The sequence below is a fragment of the Rhinatrema bivittatum genome, chromosome 1, assembly GCF_901001135.1.
Source record: "Rhinatrema bivittatum chromosome 1, aRhiBiv1.1, whole genome shotgun sequence".
Classification (NCBI taxonomy): domain Eukaryota; kingdom Metazoa; phylum Chordata; class Amphibia; order Gymnophiona; family Rhinatrematidae; genus Rhinatrema; species Rhinatrema bivittatum.
Window position 1 is genome coordinate 329,952,033 of NC_042615.1, and position 22,489 is coordinate 329,974,521.

Sequence of the window (22,489 nt, forward strand, 5' to 3'; positions counted from 1 at the left end):
ACCTAAGATATGTCCAAAAGGATTCAGTGCATTAGTGAACAAGCAGTTGAAGATATCAACTTGCCTTCCCCACTTCTCACAGGTGCCAGAATGAGCTCATGCTACTGCTGGCATTATACTAAAAGTTTTTTTGTATTTTGGGAATACTAGATGGATGTTGACAACAGTAGCTAGGGGGGCCAGCTGGAGACCTGCTTGGATGAAAGAATATTTCCTTCTAGTCAAGGAGCAAAACTGAGAAAGTGTCCTACTGCTGCTTCCTAGGTCATCCACTTGTGGTTTGAAGAATTTTTGCTGGAGGAAACTGCTCTCTGCAGTGGAGACCATGTTGCAGTATGGAATACCCTGGTGATGCTTGGTGAGTTGCAATGTTTCCGTGAGAAGTTGCAGATTTATATGCTGTTTTTATGTTTAAATCATTTTTATTGATTTTCCAACAGTTTTACAACACAACTTCTGAACAGTAAAGGGGTCATTAGTGAGATATTTCCAATGACCCCACATATAACAAAGAATCATAAATATCTCCACCTGCTTCGCCCCTTCCGCCACACTTATAAGAAAACAAAATTCACATTTAGACAGAGTGTATCTATATCCCAATTTCTCTTGTAGGCTTATTAACCCACCCTCTAATAGTCATTGATATTTGGCTCCTAGTTCGATGAGGCAAAACTCATAAATATTGGTTCCATATATGTAGAAATGTTCTGTGCTTTTTAGTCATATCCAGCTTTTCGTAAATAAATATACTATGCAGAAAATCATGAAATTGTGTTAAAGTAGGGACATCATCCCTACACAACATTGTAAAAATCACCTTTTTTGCCATCAGAAAGGCTTTACATATCCATAGTCTAGTAAATTTCTGACCCAAAACCACCCTCTGCAATAGATTAAACAGCAGTACATTCACGTCAAGTTGTTGCGGACGGGACGGTGAACCCTAGGGCCGGCCTGGCGGAGTGAGTTGAATGGAAGAGAAGGCTACGTGAAGATGGATTAGGCCGGGAGGCGGAACCACGGCAGAGGCACAGGTGGAGTCTTCACCCTGGAAGTCCGAGATCCCCCTGGGAGGAGCCCATGAGGACCCGGACCACTGGGACTTAGGAGACGGCAGCGAGAAGAGATGAGAAGACAGACCAGAAGTCGAGGCTGGTGGCAGACACAGGGTATTGGAAGCACAGCTGGAGTCAGGAACCAGAGAATCAAACCAAGAGAATCCGGAACAGGAACCGCAGGAACAGGATCAGGAACAGCAGAAGCAGGATCAGGAACAGCAGGAGCAGGTGCAGGAACAGCAAGACCGGGATCAGGAGCAGCAGGAATGCAACTTGACTCTCAGAACTGAGGAACCTTATTGCAAGGCAATTTCCTCCAGGCAGTCGCCGGCCTTAAGTACCCTGCCGGCGTCTGACATCATCCAGGGGTCTGTCCACTGCTTCCTGGTGCTGGACCGTTAAAAGGTCCTCCTTCGCACGTGCATGCATGCCCCTGGAGGGTCGGAGCTTGGATTGGGCCTCGGCAGCGTCTCCCTCGTGGAGACGCCACCGCTGAGCGGCCAGGTAGGCCCGGGAAATGCCAAGCCCCGACGCGGCCTGCAGCAGGAGGAAAGAGGTAAGGATCCGGTCGCTAGTCTAGCGAATGGGACCGCAACAGTACCCCCTCCCTTATGCCCCCTCTTCAAGGGACCCGGTTTACCAGGATGGTCCAAGTGGAACTGTTGCAGAAGAGACTTTTCTAGGATGTTGAGAGCAGGCTCCCAAGTGTTCTCCTCCTCACCACAGCCTTCCCAAGCCAGCAAGTATTCCCAGCGACGGTTGAAAAAACGTACATCAAGGATTTCTCGAACCTGATATGTAGGGTCATCAGCAGCGGGTGTCTTCGCAGTATCAGGAGGTCTCCTATGAAATCAAGAAAGGACTACTGGCTTAAGAAGAGAAACATGAAATACATTGTGGATGCATAACGTAGTAAGCAAGCGTAAACAATAGGAAACCATTCCAACCCTTTCAGCAACTCGGAATGGTCCGCAGAATTTAGGAGCCAGTTTTTTAGAAGGCAACCTGAGGTGAATGTTCTTGGTGCTAAGCCAGACGCTGTCTCCTGGAAGGAATACTGGTGCTGGCCGACGATGCCGGTCTGCATGCCTTTTAGCGGATCTTGCCAATGCAGTGAGTTTAATTTGGATGGAATTCCAGAGGTTATGCAACTGCTGGGCAGACAACTGGGCTGATGGTGACGGGTGCCTGCGCACAGGGATGCCACACACCATCACCAGCGGGCTCCCTGAAATAACTAACAGTGATGAGAAAGACAGAAAAAAAGAAAAAAAGGTGAAACAATCCATCTGGAACTGAGAGGGGAGGAGCGGTGTGTGATCCTTGATTGGGAGACCCACCCCCTCTGATGTCACTGAGGACTGTGACGGACGTTAAACGGCGCCATAACACCAGGCGTCATGCGCTGAAGGGGCACTCCCCTTCATGCATCCCGTAGTGTTAGCCATTCCCCATGTTCTTTTATATTCCTTGTTAACAATCCCCATATTTAAATGTTTAATGTATTTGACAAAGGTAACGCATAAGTTCCTGCAAATTTTGTTTAAATGTAAACCGATGTGATATGTAAAATCGAACACCGGTATATAAAAGTAAGTAAATAAAAATAAATAAAGTTGCTTCCCATCTACTGCTTGAAAGGGCGACTCCCCAGTAGCCGAGTGAATTTGGTTATTGTAGGAAAACTTGGCCCAAGGTAGCAACTCTACCCAGTTGTTCTGTTTGTCGTTAGCAAAAGCTCGAAGAAATGTCTTTAGGGAGCAATTCATACGCTCTGTCTGACCATTGCTCTAGGGATGAAATGCGTTGGAGAAACTAAGTTGCACCTCAAACTTCCTGCACAGAGCCTTCCAATAACGGGCCGTGAACTGCGGATCCCGGTCAGAAACGATGTCCTGCGGAAGTCCATGGATGCGAAAGATGTGCTGTACAAATAGCAGTGCTAACACTGATGCAGACGGCAGCTTGGTCAATGGCACAAAATAAGCCATCTTGGAAAAACAATCCACTGTGACCCAAATGACTGTTTTTCCATTGGACGAAGGCAAATCTACTACAAAGTCCGTAGCTATATGAGTCCAAGGTTCAGTAGGAACAGGCAATGGTTGCAATAACCCCCAAGGGTGACCAGTTCGAGGTTTTTGTTTAGCACAGGTGGAACAGGAACTCACATAAGTACGTACATCTTGTCTTATGTTTGGCCACCAGTAATAGCAGTTCAATAAATCCAAAGTCCTGTCTCTACCAGCGTGGGCATCAGACAGGGAATCGTGGGCCCAACTCAAGACCCTCGTCCAGAGACACTTGGGAACTAATGTCCTCCTCAGAGGACTCACGGTCACAGTGGCCAAGCTGATTTTGGTGGGGTCCAGGATGTATTGAGGACGCTCCTCCTCCTCCTCTAACTCAGAAGTTCGGGACAAGGCATCTGCATGGATATTTTTAGATGCTGGACAGTAGCGAAGGATAAAAACAAAACGATTAAAAAAAAGAGACCACCTGGCTTGTCTGGAGTTCAGCCGCTGTGCTTGACACAGGAATTGCAGGTTTTTTTGATCAGTGTAGGCCGTGATAGGATGAGTTGCACCTTCTAGCCATTGCCTCCACTCCTCGAAGGCCAACTTAATTGCCAACAGCTCCTTGTCCCCTATACTGTAGTTACACTCGGCCGGTGAGAACGTTTTGGAGAAATAGGAGCATGGGAACAACTTGCCTGTGTCTGGGTGCTGGCTATCGCTCCTACCGCGATGCTGGATTCGTCTACTTCCACAATAAAAGGGCGTTGCGGGTCCAGATGATACAAACAAGTGTCCATCAAGAAAGCCTGTTTCAAATCCTCAAAGGCCCAACAAGCTGTTTCAGGCCATTCCTTGGCATCCGCCCCTTTATGAGTCAGTGCAGTAAGGGGTGCCACTCTCAGTGAGTAATGTGGAATAAAATGTCTGTAGAAGTTCGCGAATCCGAGGAAATGCTGCAAGGCTTTCACCCCCATGGGGCGGGACCAGTTTGTGATTGCTGATACTTTCTCTGGATCCATTCGAAAACCAGTAGATGATACGATGTAACCCAAGAAGGGAAGCGACTCACATTCGAACATACATTTCTCGAGCTTGACATATAGGTGATTGTCCTTCAAGACTTGTAACACCTGTTTAACATGTTGGCGATGGGACTCCAGATCTTGGGAATAAATTAGGACGTCATCCAGATACACTATGACGTAAGAGTGCAGCATCTCTCTCATCACCTCATTCATGAGATTTTGGAAGACTGCCGGAGCGTTACACAAGCCAAACGGCATTACTAGGTATTCATAATGCCCATCTCTTGTGTTAAAGGCAGTCTTCCATTCGTCTTCAGGACAGATGCGAACTAAATTATAAGCTCCCCGCAGATCGAGCTTGGTAAAGATCTTAGCCCCCTGCAGTCTGTCCAAGAGTTCTGGAATCAAAGGAAGAGGATACAGATCTCACTTAGTAATGGCGTTTAAGCCTCTGTAATCAATACATGGTCTGAGCGTACCATCCTTTTTCCCCACGAAGAAAAATCCCGCTCCAGCCGGTGATCGAGAAGGTCGGATAAATCCCTTGGTGAGATTCTTAGAGATGTACTCGGACATTGCGCGTGTCTCCGGCAGAGACAAAGGATACACTCTACCACGCGGTGGCATGGTGCCGGGTAATAAGTCTATGGCGCAGTCAAAGGGGCGATGACATGGCAAAATCTCCGCTTTCTTTTTCGAAAAAACTTCCACAAATTCCATGTAAGGTGTAGGAGGCAATACAGAAATACTCAGCAAGGGCACGACAGAAGGCCTCGGCACGTTGAGACAGTTGGAAAAACAGAAAGGGTTCCACTGAGCTATTTGTAAGGAGTCCCAATGAATTATGGGAGAATGTTGCTGCAACCACGGCAGCCCCAGTACTACCGGATAAACAGCTTTCTCCAAAATTAGGAAGATATCTCCTCCGAATGCAGTGCTCCGGTCCGGAGAGTCAGAGGAACCGTAGAGTCAGAAATACTTCCGGGAAGGACTGTACCATGGATAGAAGTGATGCATAGTGGGGGGCTCCGAGGAACAGTAGGCAACTGTAGCTGTTGCACCAAATTGGATAAGATGAAGTTCCCACCCGCTCCAGAGTCTATGAAGGTAAGAGTGTGAAAAGACCCTCCTGGATGTTCTAGAGTCACTGGTATGGTACACTGAAGAGCAGAATTAACACAGCCTAGGAGTAGCTCCCCCGTACTGCCTAGGCTTTGGCGCTTTCCGGGCGCTCCTTGCACTGGGCTAGAAAGTGGCCTTTGTTGCCACAGTATAGACACAATCCCAGTACACGGTGTCTTCACCTCTCCTCGGCAGTCAATGGCGTGTGGCCTAACTGCATTGCCTCTTCAGCTGATGGTTCTGAGTGTGCCGTCCCCTGACTAGCAGGTGTCGTCATAGGTCTAGAGAAGACTGGTGCTAAAGATATGGGACGGCGTAGCGATTGTCTCTCCTTGGCCCTTTGCTGGAGATGTCGGTCAATCCGACCGGCTAAATCGATTACGTCGTTGAGGTGGTCAGGAATGTCTCTGGTGGCCAACTCATCCTTGATGTGACCAGACAAGCTTTCCAAAAAGACTCCCTGTAAGCTGTCATCATGCCAGCCTACCTCCATTGCGAGAGTACGAAACTCGATAGTGTAGTCTGCCAGGGACCAAGATCCCTGTCTTAGCTGTAACAGCTCTGACGTAGCAGTAGGCAGGTGCGCGGATTCGTCGAAGGCTTGTTTGAAATTGAGAACAAACTGCTGTAGATTGTTCAACAATGGATCCTGGCGTTCCCACATTGGTGAGGCCCAACTCAACGCCTTCCCCTCCAGCAGTGACAGAATGTAGGCTACCTTCACTGAATCTGACGGGAATTGACCTGGGAGTATCGAGAACTTTATGTTGCCCTGGTTCAAAATCCTCGGCAACCCTTGGCATCACCCGCGTAGCGAGAGGGGGCTGGGAGCTGAGTGGGTGCAGTTATGCTTACTGTGGGAACCGGAGGTGGCACCAGTAGTGGCTCTGGCGGAGTGGCATCCAGCAGATTCGCCAATCGTTGTGTTCCAATTTGAATCCTTTGTTCCCTTTCAGTCAAATAAGATTGAAACCAGTTTAAGACAGTACCTCCCATACCCATCGAATGCAAGGTATTCAATAGAATATCATGATGCAGGTGTCAAACACTGCAGGACATCGAGACAGTGTTGCTGCTGCTGCAGTTGTTGGGCCATCGGGGGGATGGCTTGCAGTCCAGGGATGTCCGCCGGGTCCATGGCCTTGCAAACTGTTGCGGATGGGACGGTGGACCTTTGGGCCGGCCTGGAAGAGTGAGTTGAATGGAAGAGAAGGCTCCGCGGAGATGGATTAGGCCGGGAGGCGGAACCATGGCAAAGGCACAGGTGGAGTCTTCACCCTGGAAGTCTGAGATCCTCCCGTGAGGAGCCCGTGAGGACCCGGACTGCTGGGATTTAGGTGACAGCAGCAAGATTTGACGAGAAGATGGAGTCTTCACCCTGGAATTCCGAGATCCCCAATAGAATATCATGATGAAGGGTGTCAAATACCGCAGACAAGTTTAGTTGGACCAGAATGCCAGATCCACCTTGATCAAGACAGAACAATAAGGTATCAATGACAGTTAACAATAAATATTCAGCCCCTAAAGGGCTATGGTTTTCAAGGATAACAATTTATAAAATTCTGTTGAAAGGCCATTGGGTCCAAGTGTCTTCATAACTTAGCCTCCGATTCTTTGCTGTATCTCTTGTAATTGCAATGCTTTGATAAGAGATTCTAATTGAGCTTCAGTCATTCGAAGGAGGTGAGAAGATCTTAAATACTGATCAAACCCCACTGGATCCTTCTGAGCAGCTGAGTGTTTGAGAATAATCTCTAAATATATTATTTACTTCCTTTCCTGAATTGATCAGTCTATCATCAGTATGGTGAAGCATGGTGACATAGAGTACGCCTGTTCTAATTTTTGTCAAATTCACTAAGGAGCGACCTATCTTGTTACCATACTGGTAAAGATTGTAACAATAATACATAATATTTTTTTTTTACACGTTGATACAGCATTGTGTTCATCACTTCCTGTGTAGCTACAAATCAGTCTCTCTTTTCCAAAGTCAGGTGCCTCTTGTAGTTTTTCTTATGAATCTGCAGCTGTTTTTCTAATTGTAAGATTATAGAAGACAATCAATTACATCTAGCTGCTACACAGGTTATAATATCACCCCTTAGGACCACCTTGGCTGATTCCCAAAACAAAATTGGGGTGTCTTGATGTCCTTCATTAGAGAGCAGATATTCCTTCCATCATTTTATCATGTAATCTTGGAATGGTTGATCAGTATATGAATATTATGGAACGTGCCAATGAGGACTTGTATCAGTTGGGCGAAATCCAGTCAAATCTATCCACACCAGCGCATGGTCAGAGACGATGAGTGGACCAATATGTACCTGTAAAATCTTAGAAAGGTTTTCCAATCTGTAAAGAGGTCATCTATCCTAGATTGATTATTTTGTGCATGAGAAATGTGAGTATATTCTCTTTCTGAAGGATGGAGAGTTTACCATGCATCCACCAAGGCCAAACTCTAACATAGATATCCCTCTCCCTTCTGTGATGTCCACATAGCTGATGTTAGCCCCAAGGATTGACCAAGTTGACTATTTAGGACATTACTGAAATCTCCTCCCACCACCATCGGGACACTGGCGTAATCTAACAGCAACCTGTAATCTAACAGACCTACAGAAAAGATATGGTCATATTTATTAGGTGCGTAGATGTTAAACAGTACTATTAATTTACTATATAACGTTCCTTCCACAATCAAACATCTCCCCTCCTGATTCCCTATTATCTTGCTGTCAGAAAATGGTATCGCTTTCCCCATTAGAATCACTACTTCCACTCTCCTAGTCCCAGACTGAGTCGAGTAAATCCTTCCTATCCATTGTCTTTTTAACTTTTGATGTTCTGCTGCATGTAAGTGGTTTTCTTGGATAAATGCCACCTGTGCTCCCCATCTTTGTAAAGCCTGTAGAGTTTTATATCTTTTAGTAACTGACCCAATGCCTCCCACATTCCACATTATACTTCGGATCTTTATTGACATCATCACTTATTGACTATTACTAATCGTCTCTTAACCCAATTTCCCATTAATAGCTCACCAGGGCCCCCCAGTCTAGGCCCCAACCCGCTCTCTGTTCTGTTCATAAAGCCCACACATAACCTTATTGTCTTGAAAATATTAAGAGTCTGAACACCCCTTCCAGCTCCCCTTGTCTGCCATCCATCTCCCTCCTCTACCCCATTCCCTCCTGACCCCACTTCCCCTGTGTATGTTTCCCCTGCAATTCCCCAAATCCCCATTTAACTACTCTGAACCCAGAGAATAGGAACCATTATTGATGTGTGTGATACACCTTCCCCCACCCATCTCTCAAGTAACCAACTTTATAATTATCCCATATCAAGCCCAATATCAGTACAAGCAAAAATAATAGTTACCACCAATATATACATCCATATTTCTCAATGAAATTCAAAACATTGGAACATTCTCCTCAGTAAACCAACATCCTAGCCATATTAGACATGATCTTTCATCTTTTTAGTCAGCAGTGAAACTCGAGCTGACCCCGACCTTGCAGTGACGCCGTCTGTTAAACTTATCTCAGAAAAAATAAATTACAGTTCTGTCCCTCCCGACGCAGCCTCGCGGCGAAACACGGGTCCGTGTCGGGGGACCCGCTTTGAACTATTTCACTGTATAACACTGTGGAGTTGCCATCTTAAAATTACGACACTTTCCACTCAAAATCATGTGTGGACATTGAATTCTTCTGCACATTTGCCTGATTGATTTGTTTGATATATTTTTTAACACAGGAACATTTTCAAAACGCAAATTGTGTGCTCTTATACTGTTCTCTACTTTTTCCAACCTTCTGTTAACATCATTTTCAAAATGGCTTCATGAACAGATGTGCTGGAAAGAAGCTCCCGACGTTTCCGCGTTTTTGATTTCTAATATCCCTCATACTAAGAGAAAAGCGTGGGTCAGAGGTGTAGAAAAGACATCTACATCTCTCCAAACATCTCAACCCCGCATTGATAGTTTCTTCCCTGCCATACCCCCACTGACACCGGGAGACCAGGTCGCTAGAGGGACGTCTATGGAGCCGGACTTACCCTCCCAGACCGAAATATCGCTGCGTTCCGGATCACCCACAAGATCGGCACCTCCAGATCAAGTGGAAGAGATGAGAAAAAGGGAGGCAGCCAACCTGACTGAGGAAACTGGAGTCGGAGAAATGGCTGCGTGGCAGTCGGAGAGACCTGAAGGATTTAACACCTTGGAGCCGCAGATGAAGGTAATGTCCCAAGGAAGTGTTGTTGGAGTGGGACAGAGCCTCTCTGCAGGGCTGGGAACTGCTGAACTGGAAGAGACCGCCGACGGTGCAATGGGTGGAGGAGGGGCTATTGGAGTTCAGGAGGAACCAAAACTGCAAAGTTTAATACAGCCTACAGATGAAATATATTTGAGAACAATATGGGTTGCAATCCAATCTCTTGAGAAAGCTATTTTGGGACTCACCAAGGAAGTTATGGATGTAAAATTTCAAGTTAATTAAAATGCTGGTGAAATTGCCCAGCAGAAACAAACCTTAGAGAAAATGGAGGTTCGAATAGTTGAAATGGAGAAAACACAATCAACAATAATTCAAAGTGAAAATGATGTTAACAGAAGGTTGGAATTCCTAACATTGTTTGCTTTTTTGATTGCTGCAGCACACTGAGCAGACGATTTTAAAGTATTATCCACTATGATGCCTAGATCTTTTTCATGGATGGTAGCTCCGAATATGGAACCTAACATCGTGTAACTACAGCAAGGGTTATTTTTCCCTATAGGCAACACCTTGCACTTGCCACATTAAATGTCATCTGCCATTTGGATTCCCAATCTTCCAGTCTTACAAGGTCCTCCTGTAATGTATCACAATCCACTTGTGATTTAACTATTCTGAATAATTTTGTATCATCCGCAAATTTGATAGCCTCACTCGTCGTATTCATTTCCAGATCATTTATATATACACTGAAAAGCACCAGCCCAAGTACAGATCCCTGAGGCACTCCACTGTTTACCCTTTTCCACTTAGAAAATTGACCATTTAATCCTACTCTCTGTTTCCTGTCTTTTAACCAGTTTGTAATCCACGAAAGGATATCGCCTCCTATCCCATGACTTTTTAGTTTTCTTAGAAGCCTCTCATGAGGGACTTTGTCAAACGCCTTCTGAAAATCCAAGTATACTACATCTACCAGTTCACCTTTATCCACATGTTTATTAACCCCCTCAAAAAAATGAAGCAGTCGTAACCCTCAGAAGGAACATGATTTTCACCTGTCCTTGGTCATTCAAAAAAACTAAAGAAGGAAATTCATGTCTGTGATTATTTGCATCTAAAACTTAACTGCATGCAATACAAATGTTATCAATAAACAGAGACATTGAACTTCAACATACACAAATAGGACACATCAACTGCAAATTGCCCTTTCCCCCTTTCTTTATCTTATCTTGAGTTGAAATATAAAAAAAACAAAAATAATTATAGTATTGACAGAGGTGGGCAGGAAGATTTTCCAGAATACCACCTACAGTCCCTTGTTGTAGCCTCTTATCAGATCAAAGTTGGGGGGGGGGGGCAAATAGGGATGAAGGGAGGGGATGGTGGGAGCAGGGAGTTGGGGGATCTTCTCTGCCATTCATTGCTATTGTGTGGGAACCCTGCTCCTGCTCCTCCCTTCCTGTCCTCTGGAGTGCTGTCTAGGCACATGCATTCCTTGCTCCATTCATTTGATTCATTTTGGCAGTACAAGCGAATCTGATGAAAGGATAGTGGGCATGCAGAAATGAATGGTGTGCACTGCTGTCCAGGTGCCTTGGGCACAGAAGGAAAAGGGCAAGAGCAGCAAGCAGGAGATTTGGGACATTGTCCCATAGAGCTGGAGCACAGGCCGGGAGAGAAGAAGGGAGGGTCATACTCGGGGCACTAGCACTTCAGCACAGGAAGGATTTTCCTATGACACATCAGTATACTGCGGTACACCAGCACACGATTTAAAAAGCACTGCCCTAGCTTCATCACCTTATATATTCATGTATGGGCAGAAGTGACATCATCAGCTCTCCAGTTTAATCTTGCTTGCTGACACAAAAACAGAACCTAGTTGTTAGTATAGATAGAGGTTAAGTGTCATTCAGGCAGAAGTTAAAGACTGTCCATTTAGGACCAGGGTCATATAAACAAAGCATTTGAATATTTTTATTTGCCCAACTCGGCAAATCACTTTTGGCCATAAATGATTCTAAGTCCCAGTTGTGATGGAATTGAGCTCTTCCCAAATATGAATAGAATGAATTGTATGACCTTTTGCGTTTGGGCACATTTGAACTCCAAAAATCCATGAATGCACTAACCCAGCAACAGTCGTCGTGCTTACTTATCTCAGGTAAGACTAACACTGCAGGATGAATGGAGCCATCGCAGTGAGTGCAGCAACTGGACTGTATATAAAGTTTAGCTAGAGAGAGCTTCCATGATTCCCTAAACTTAATCGTCCTTATTAGTCATTCACCTTGCCATGAGGGGATAGTCTGTCAAACTGAATTTCTCTAGCAAAACGGAAGGGTGGGACTGTCAGTTTTTGTTTTAATTTTTCATATCACCTGCTTTCTAAAAATAGCAGTGCCCTTCTGCTGTGACATAAGCAGAGACTCCTAAGAGCTTGTTTGAGAAGACATTAAAGGATTTTGATGTGGGCCCTCAAGCGCACGGTGAGGCAGAAGGCAAAAGACACAATCTCACACATGTTGTATTGCATTTATAAAATGTCTCAGGAGCCAGAGAAAGCCACACGGTTTGTTTTTCAAAGTTATTTTTTGAATCCTATTTTTATGTAGATCTCTTCAACTGCCATTAAAACACAGTATGATGTCATAGAGCTTTATTTAAAAATTGTCCTTGTCATGTGTCTCGTGATAGTGTAAGCTCCATGAAGCGGGGACTATCTTTTCTGTGCCTGTACAGTGCTGTGTACATCTAGGATCATGCTGTAGAAATAAGTAGTAGCAGCAGCAGCAGCAGTAGTAGTCAAGACATTTTAATGGCAAATAAACAATTTTGATATTTAGTCATAGGATGCTGCCTGGACACTTACACTGATTCACTTTTCCCAACAATTTATTTAATTTCTTTGATATAAAATACTTTTTAGACCATCTATCTACCTACTGCCTGGGGGGGTCTATCTCTTGGTGACCAGTGGGGTGTGAGTGTGCTCAGGTGCCTTCTTACATAGCGCTGGCAGCAGGAAGGCAGGCAGGGGGATGCAGTTTGGCACCAGAGAGAGGTGAAAGGATAGCCAGCTTGAAAGAGAAGATGTCTGTGCATAATTCCTGCAAATCCACAGGACCAGAGGGTGGCAGAAAAAGCTGGAGTTTGAGGGGGAAGAGTAAAGTCAGGTTGAGAGAAGAATGATAGTTATCTCGGGTCAGGCTGAGGGAGTTAGGGGCAAGGAGAGGAATGTATCCAGGCTAGGCAAAGGGGGGGGTCCTATAGTGTCCAGTGAATCTTCAACAGGCGACAGCTAGTAATAGAATAATGATTTGCCTTTTTCTATTTCTGGTATTTCATTTATGAGATGGGGCAGCCACAACTGCGCACAATACTCAAGATACTTTCGCACCATTGATCCATACAGAGACATTATGATATTCTAGGTTTTGTTCTCTATTCCCTTCCGGATAATTCCTAACACTCTATTTGATTTTTGGCCATTGCTGCAAACTGACCTGAGGATTTCAACGTATTGTCCTCAATGAATTCCAAAGTCCCGTTCTTAAGTGCTAGCTCATAATATGGAACCCAGCACTGTGGACATATAGTTGGGATTATTTTTACCCTGTCTGCATCACTTTGTATTTCTTGACATTGCATTTCATCTAGATGCACAGATCCCCAGTTTCACAAGATCCTCCTGCAATTTCTCACAGTCAGTTCATGTTTTACAGATTTAATCACCTCACTCCATTCTTTTTTTCCAAAACATTAATGAAGCTAGCAAGCTTAACCTCACATTTTAACTCCAGTTTTTAAATTCAAGTTAGTGCACTTTTCCTTTCCCTTTAACCTTGGAAATTCAAAGATAGAGAAACCTAGCCATTCCTTTAAACCTAGATTTTAAATCAGAGCTAGAGAACCTTAAATCTTCTTCCAAACAGGGAGGGTAAAACAAGTGTACAGGCGCATATGCGTGCACGTATGGGCCCGAGCTCTCATGCACTGGAAGTTTAAATCCTGTGCTCAGTTGCACTCATAGGTTTTAATATGCCTACCGAGCGTATGTGTGCTAATTTTAAGTGGTTACTCAAGCAAAAGTATTTTGCGTATCTTCCTTACGACTTTGTTGGCTTTAACATGCGCAGGTAAGTGGATTTTAAAACAAGCTCACATGAAGGACACTCATGGTTTTTATCAATGAGCCCACCAGTTTGCCGAGACCGTCTCGAGGTCATCCAGACCCTTCTGGTTCCTCAGCCTGCATTTTTCCCCAGCTGACCCAGACCCCTCATCCAGTTGTTTTAGACCTAAACAGAGATTTATGCAGACTTATACCTCATCAAGCGCTGCAATAAACATGCACGACTAACAGCCCAACACGCGCTGCAGCAATTGGATTTAAAATATGGATATAAGAGTGTAACTATTGGAACCGCCCCAGAACACTCCTGACACAACCTATAACCCTCCCCTTTTTTTTTACTTGCATTCACACAAATATGTATGTAATTTGTGGCTTTTAAAATACGCGTTGCTCACGTATGGCCCATCCCCATATACTCGCTTATATGGGCCTTTTAATACGAGCAATGCTTCTAAAATTCACCGCTTAGCTTTTAATTCAAGCTAGTGAAATGTACCCTATATTGTAACTCTTGGGTTAAATTAGAAACTTAAAGAAATCTGGCTTGCAGCTCAGGTTAGGAGCACTGACACTAGAAATTAAGGGCCTGGTTTTAAAAAGCATTTACACGCTTAAAATTTGGTTTTACATGTGTAAATGTACTTTACCCACGTAAGTGGGCTTTTGAAAATTGCTACAATATAGGCCATAGAATTGTCCATAGGAAATGTTACATGAGTAAATGGCTTTTTAAAATTGCTATGATAGGATGTTACCTTTTCACGTGTAACTCATTTTAAAAATACCTCATGCCTAAATAATAAAATTAAAAATGATAAAATATAGAAAGGGAAACATTTAAGCAAGCTTACCTCTTTCTCATAGAAGCCCAACTGATAGTAGCTCACTCCAAAAGCATTTTTCTCCACCAGAGGCTTTTTCCACTCAAGTACACAGCCTGAGCTAAGAAATCCATTTTACCTGTAACTACGAGGCTAAAAGGTGAATTTATTTTAAAAGCTGAACAGTTATATCATACATATCACAGAGCAGGCTCACACCAAGCTACAAAGCAGGTTATTGCAATGCAAAGTTATTGTTAAATCTTAGATCCTTATCTATGGAGAAGCAAAAGTAAAGCCAGAGATGTGTAGAACTGCATTAAGGGAAAATGACCAGATCAGTCCCTGCGCATGCTATGTAGGGGAGGGGGAGCAAATGGGGCTAAAAGCTGAAAAAAAAAGAGACAGAAATACAGGCTTTTAAAAGTAATGCCAAATGTCATAACGCCTCATCTTACTTGAAAATAATTTGTTACAGACACTCGCTAGTCTCTCTATTCATTTATTTTTGTGTTCTTATATTATATTGTGTGCCGGGGCCTGATATTCAGCTAGCAGATAGTTTGATATATAGGACTTATCCAGCTATCTAGCAGCCACTGAATATCTGCTTATCTGGCTAAGGAACAATAACAAGTCTAAACTTAGATGGATATAACTTATCCAACTAAGTTGCAATGTATACATGGATATTCAATGGCATAGTCATGCCGCTGAATATCCTTGTAACTTAGCCGGGAAAGTATTATCCAGATAAGTTACTTAGCCAGCCAGGATTTGAATATGGACCCCCATATAACTTGTCTCTTTGTATTGTACTGTATAAATTGATCATAACAGGGAAGAAATATTAGAAAATTTCACAAGTTAACAGATGTAAAGATTTTGGGTGAAAATGTAGCACAAACGGCAGAATACATGTCACGTTTGGTGGCTTGCAGGATGGCCCCGTGAGCTGCTGCACTGCAGGCTCCAACAATTGTGGGGCAGGATCGCCATCGAGTATGACACAGCCCACTGCCGTCAGCCAAGATCTCCCTAAGGCGCATACGCGCCCAACTTGCCAATTCTTAAAGTGGCCACGGCAGAAAAGCCCTCATGGTGCCCTTTGATAACATAAACAGTTCCTGCCTACATAAGCCTGGCCTGGACTCTGCCCCGATGCCTCAACAACAGGTCCCCTGGTGTATATTGTGTCATAGTGCATGTTGCTAGTTCCATGTCTTGTTCCTTGCCTTATTGTGTCTTCTCCTTGCCTTTCCTGTGCCTTGCCTGTGCCTCGTCCTTGCCTTGCCTGTGCCTTTGTCCTTCTCTTGTCTAAGTTCCCCTTGGCTTGATTTCCTGGATTCTGACTCTGGCTTGGATCCTGACCTTCTTTAATCACTGCCCGGACCTGTTCCTCTGCTTTGAACCCCACCTTGCCTTGTCTACTGCCTGCCCCTACCTTCGGTCTGGTATCCGTATCTGCTGTCTGCCCCGACCTTCGCCCAGACTCTCACTCCTGCATAGCCCTAAGGACCCATCTATGACCTGCCGGCCACCAGAACCCAAGGGCTCAACCTGCGGGCGAGGTGGCTGGTATAGGCGAAGCTCCAGCCGGACCCGTGCAAGTGCCTCTCCGCCAGCTGTTGGTGTGGGCCTAGTAGGCTTGCTCGCTAGGCAGCGCCAATCACACCACAGCACTATGAGTCCACTATTCCCGTCAGCGTTACAGTACATCAGTTAGAAAAGGACCATCATATCTATCAGACTGGAGTACCACTTTAGTACCTAGCCATAGCTGAAGAACACTGAAGGTGAAAGGACCTAATTTGTGTCATTTGAGTGCAGAATACTAGTTATCCCTGAGGCAGCAGATGCGAAACATGGATCCGTGTCTGAATTCAGTGAATTGCAGCTAAGTGGGACTTTTATTGCACAATTTAAAAACTTTTTTAAAAAATTACAATTTTTCCTTTTTCTTCCCCTTATGTAGTTTTTCATGATATGAATTTTATATTCCTTTGTTGCTTTACAAGATTGTTCTTATTTGTAAAGTAAAATTTTGAAGAAAAAAAAAATCTGAAAATGAACATTATGGACCTATGATTATAATGCGATGACTTAGGTACTACAACAGTGCTCCGGTCTTGTATTTATTTATTTGTTTACACATTTTTATGTACTGCATTCCTTACCAAAATCATGTTTGAAGCAATTTACAACAGTCGAAAATCATGAGATATATACAGTATGATGGTGCTTTTCTAACTGAAATATACTGCCATTTGTGTTAACTTATGTACATGATTTGGGGAAGAAATTTAACCTGTGGAACTATATAAACTGATAAACTGTCAATATTAAGCCTAATAACTAGCTTAGGTTAAATGCATTTACTTTCCTATCTTGCACAGGTAAATTCTGTGGATATGGAAATCCTAAACCTTTAGTTTCCGTGGGTAACAAGTTGACAGTCTTCTTTGCCAGTAAAAGCAAAACAAAAGACGAGGGTTTTAAAGTCTTCTATGAAGCTATTGATCCAATGAAGACATCAGGTAAGACACATTCGTATTATGTTTTCAAAGCGGAGATGCAGTTATTCTTCCCGAACACAGTTGAATGTTTATTTTCAAAGGCCCCGGTTCTCTAAAAGATGAGTGTTTCTTTTTTTATACAATCACCCACCAGGTGTGTTAGCCAGAAAGAGAGGGGGATCACAGTATAAAGTGGCACTCCTCAAAATACTGTGTTCAAACAGGTTCTTACCAAAAAGCTAGTGTGGGGTGAGAGGGGAGATATCTTTCCCGGACCCTCTGACATCGCAATACAAATTATATAGTGTGATAGTCAATTACCGATTCCTGCCAGTACCATGTCTCCCCCTTCCTCAGAGTTGTTTCCAATATATCAGCATGCAAATTCTGGGATGTCTATGGTGAACTGTTTTGCTGTAAATTTTTGACCAAATCTGTGTTCCAAATCTGATTGAGTTGAATACATAAAAAAAACTGGGGGGGGGGGGGGGTGATATTCAGTAAGCCAGTTAGTGGACAAGTTATCCAGCTGAAGTGGCCGTATAACTTTAGAAGGGTTCTGAGACAGTCCTGAAGTTATCTGGCTAACTGAGGCCTGGGTTTTCCATTCTCACAGAGAATGGTGAATCCAGCGGTAACGGGGGGAGGTGGGACGGGCCTGCGAAAGCCGACAGCGCTCGCACCTCCGTGGTGTTATCGCTGCCGGTTTTCGCACCCAATAGTGCCACCGTGAAAGGCGATGCTATTGGGCGTGCTACTGGCGACGATAACAGTCCTTACCTTATCGCTGCCAGCGAAGATAACGCCGTGTCCGACTCCGCCCCTCCCCACCCCTGACTCCGCCCCCTTAGCCAGATACAAAGCAATTATCTTGATAATTTCACTCTGCCGGAAATCACTTTTTTTTTATCTGGCTTAATTATAGCTGGATTTAGCTACTGCTTCCCTTTCCAGACTCCCACTTCCTCCTCCTCCATTGCAGTCAGAGGCACAGGAGTTTCCCCTGGCTCACTCCTTCCCTTCCTGGGCTAAGCTTGCTTTCAAGATTACCATCCACAGCACTTTCCCTAGTGGCTGCTGCGGTCCCACATGGCCCTGCTGATGCCTGGGTCTACATCATCTGAAGGAAGCAAGTTTATTGATGCTCGCAAACAAACCTGTGGCGTTTCCTCTGGCTAACTCTAATCTTTCAGCTAATGGATTTGCCATATTTTTTTTAAGACAAGGTGCTCAAGATCTCTGAATTTCCTGTAGGAGATATACCATGTCCACCTATTACAGTAGTTGTACTTTTGAGAACATGGAAATTGAGGTTACCTATAGGACTCACAATACTCAGTTTTCTGCATTTAATTTAACTATAATCAGTTTGTATTGATTACTTTTTAAAAGATACTGTATGCGCTCATCTACCTCTGGTCTACAGCCCTTACCTTCTTTGACAGGTGAAAAAAAAATCAGAAATGAGTCTTGCTAGATTTATTGCATTAAGAGTGAGTTCTAGTCTCTCTACAGGTGTGGTTTCTTTTCTGCTCAAACTGGATAGGGTCCATCCTCCCCTAAAGGATCTTTGGACCCTACAATCACTAGAGATCTGTATCAAATCCCAATTCAATCCATAATTCTGAAAAAGTTATATTTGTAAGCACAAAATGAATTGCTTTCACAAATATTTGTATAGATTAATTATTTTGATGTTAGACAAATACTAATTAATAGGAGGAAAAGACCTCAGATCCCCATATGCATTATTCTAACAGAACATATGAGCATACAATCGGGTAATTCAATCATTGGGCTGAAAAACCTCCAAATCATCCATTTCTTGATTCTTATTTTATTCAATCCCAATATTTGTATCCTTTTTGGGGTTAATTTTATGTGTTAAATTAAAAACTGAAACTTATCTCCTGTTGTTGTGTCCCTTATCTATAAGTCTGAATGCAAAATTGCCGACATTGGCCAACATTTTGCCAATTTGTTTCAAGACAAGTTCTGAAAAATAAGAGCACAGAATAAATTAAAATTCTTATCTAAAAACTGCTAAAATTATAATTATCAGCTCCTTTGATACCTATCCACTCACTTTCAAATTTGTCCATGTGCAAATTTGCAAGAGATGGGGCCATAGTGGCTTCCATCGCTGTCTCGGCTATTTGTTGATATATGTGCCCTTCAAAAATAAAATGTGAAAGTGAGTGGATACAATGTTCTCCGTTTAAAGATAACTTCAAATTATGGAAAATGTACATCGATTATTTTTTTGTTTTATGGTCAGGTTCTGTTCATGAATTTGAACAGTTTTATACTTGGATAAATACATGTGAAGAGGAAATTCAATTTTCTATGACATGATTTATGTAGCATCTCGTTCCTCAATGTATGTATATACAAGACTGATGAGGGCATTTTGGAAACCACGCTGTTCAATAAAATGACAGATTGTAACACCTGTTTAGAATATGGAAGCTTTCATCCCCAACATCTAAAGAATAGTTTACCTTGGCCTGGATTTATCAAAATGCACTAAATATCGCATGCGATAGAAAAGGGGGCTTGTTTTATGGTAATAGGCAGTTTGTGCTAATTGCTAATTGACATTTTTGCCAGAATTGTGGTATTTCCTACATTCAACCACTGGGGGGACCATGTGAGAGAGAGAGAGAGAGAGACTAGCCATAATGCCCTCACACTACATAGGTATTTATATCTCTATGGGAGGCCCACCTTGTAACTCGAGGTGAAGTTTAGGTATTAGTGTAGGGGTTAGGAGCTACTTTGACATGTTACCCAGGTAGAGAGTCCATCAAGCTAGGTTGAGAGAACATTGCACAAATCTCATCTTTGAGTGAGTTTCCCCTGTGTGCTTATTGTGTAGTTTTTTGCTTTCATTTTCCTGGAGTGGTTGGAACTTTTCTGAAAAGGTATATTTGACCAACTTCATTATTTTGTCTCTGCAACTAAAACCTTGCATTCTTATCAGTCTGGTTTTTAAAAACGTCATACTACCCAGAATGCTTTATCAGCTTTGGTTGAATATGCTAGGCTAAGAGCAAATGGGAAAAGGACACCCTCATTGTCTTCATCAACTTGAACGAGACCTTTGACACCATTAATCACCAGTTTTTGCTTGATCGCTTGGCTGACATCGGCCTTACTGGGATGGTCTATCATGGTTTAAGTCTTTTCTTACTGAACGGTCAGTGCAAGTAGAATATCAATCTAAGCTCTCTGACTGGAAATCCACATATTGAGGTGTCGCTCAGGGCCCCCTTGCTCTTTAACACTTTCTGGCTCTGCTAGCCACCCTATTTCAAGACTATGAATATTTTTTTTTTTATGTATATGATATCCAAGTGGTAGCATATATGGATTCTAGTTACCCAGAAGAAATTCTAAATATTAATACTTGCTTGGATTGTACTACTGATTTGTTATACCTTCATAAGCTTAAAGTCAATCCCTCCAAGTTTGAGGTTTTTTGAGTGACTAGAAGGTAGGGATGTGCAGGGTCTAAAAATTTGTTTTGGTTCGTTAATTTGTTTCGTAGGTCACAGTCATTTGTAAGGTTTATTTGAGAAAAAAATTCATTTTTTCATTTCAATTGTTTATTTATTGTACCTTGAAGTCAATAGGGGAAGACATCTTTGACTTCAATGTAAAAGAAAAAATGGACCGGAGTCCAGGCCCAATGCCAGGTCCAAGCCTAAGGCTGGATCCTGTCATTGAGGCCTGGACCTAGGCTTAGGCCTAATTCCAGAGTTAGTCCCAAGACCAATGCAAGGGCCAGGCCGAGACCAAGTCCCATCACTAAAGCCCTGACTTGGACCTAGACCTAGGCGTAATGCCGGGGCTCAGCTCGAGGCTGGTTTTGATCACTTAGCCCTAGGGCCAAGGCCAGGTCTTGGTTGCCAAGGCCCTGGCCTAGGCCTAGTCCTAGGTCTCATGCTAGGGACAAGCCCAAGTCTGGTTCCTGGTTCTTGAAGCCTAGGTCTAGGCTCAGGGCCTAGTCCTGGGCCTGATGCCAGAGTCTGGCTAAGGTAGATCTCATTTTTAAGTCCCAAGTGTAGGCCTAGGCCTGAGGCGCAAGGCTGGGACCTATTGTCGAGGCCTCACCCAGGCTGGGTCTTGTCACTGGGGCCTGGGTCTAGACTACGCCCAGGCCTGAGGCCTATTTTCAGAGACCCAGGAACAGGCTATCTGGCATCTTTTTTTCTTCTTTCATTGACTATAAATGATATCCTTATCAGGATGACATGCTGCAGTGATGCCATTACAGCCGTGGAACAAAATGGTGCCATCCGCTCTGGAGGGAGATGCCACAGTGGCATTACTGCATCACATCTTTCAGGCAGAGGATGTCATTTGTATTTCATGGAAAAACAAAGAAGATGCCAGAAGACCTGCTCCTGTGCACAGATCATGTTTTCCACATATAAATTGTGATTTATGTGCACAAAAATGCTTTCTGCACGGAAAGCATTTTTTGCATAAAAAATCATTTTTTGCACAAAAAAATCACTAACACGCAAAAATGCAAAACATCAGCACACAACTATGCAGGGCATAGCTTATTGTATCGGCCTCTTAGCTATCAAGCTTCATTGCTATGGAACTCCTTGCCTCAATATTTGTCATGATGAATTGAACTACTTGAAATTTATGAGATTGGTAAAAACATGGTTGTTTAGTAAGGCTTTTGATGAGTAAAAGGGGACCTTTAGTTCTTACATCCTGCAAATTGCAAAGAGCAATATTGTGATTTCAAAATAAAGAATTGGATACTAGTTGTGGAAGATATTACCTGGGCAAGTGAATTCAGTTTGAAGTGCATCCCTTTTTTGCTTAACTTTGATTTTCAGTGTATCATCTTCTATCCTTATTTTTTAACTTTTGGATGAGCAATGCCATGTTTGGAGCTCTGGAGATCATTTTCAATGTTCTTGATATTTTGATAGTTATGTTTTTGAACACAGTTGGGGTTGGAGAATGCGCTATTTATTGTGGGTTTTATTGTATGTATTCTATGAAATATTTTAATTATTTTGTCTTTGTTGTTTATTGTAGATGTTTTTATATAATATGATATTTATTATGAATGTTTTTATTCTGTGACCCACTTGGTTTCTTAATTGATTACAAGCGGTATATTAAATTTAATAAAAAATTATAATAATAAGGGGATGAGGCCCTGCAAGAACAAACACTCATTGGGGTAGATTTTAAAAGAAGCGCGCGTGGCCTACATGTGCGCCCACTACCCGGCGCGCGCACATGTAAGCTTGATTTTATAACATGCGCGCGAGGGCGCACGCATGTTATAAAATCCGGGATCGGTGCATGAAGGGGGTGCACAATTGTGCACCTTGCACACGCCGAACCCGCTCTGAGCCATGCTGCCTTTCCCTGTTCCCTACCCCCCACCCCACTTCCCTTCCCTTCCCCTACCTCCCCCGCCCTTTCCCCCCTACCTTTGATGACTTCTGTTTTTATTTCAAAACTTACTTCGGCCCTGGGGCTGAAGTAAATTGCGTGCGCCGGCCG

At 43.4% G+C, this 22,489-nt stretch overlaps 1 protein-coding gene across 1 annotated transcript in view; it reads left to right on the plus strand.

Moving 5' to 3' along the window:
• Nucleotides 1-236: 236 nt before the first annotated feature.
• The window catches only part of LOC115095657 (chymotrypsin-like elastase family member 2A), a 108,517-nt gene continuing 86,264 nt past the window's right edge, over nt 237-22,489 (plus strand). Inside the window, exons 1-3 of the mRNA XM_029609673.1 lie at nt 237-358; nt 16,826-16,966; nt 18,167-18,225. Coding sequence (XP_029465533.1) covers nt 352-358; nt 16,826-16,966; nt 18,167-18,225 — 207 coding nt within the window. The 5' untranslated portion in view covers nt 237-351. The remainder of the gene's footprint in view (nt 359-16,825; nt 16,967-18,166; nt 18,226-22,489) is intronic.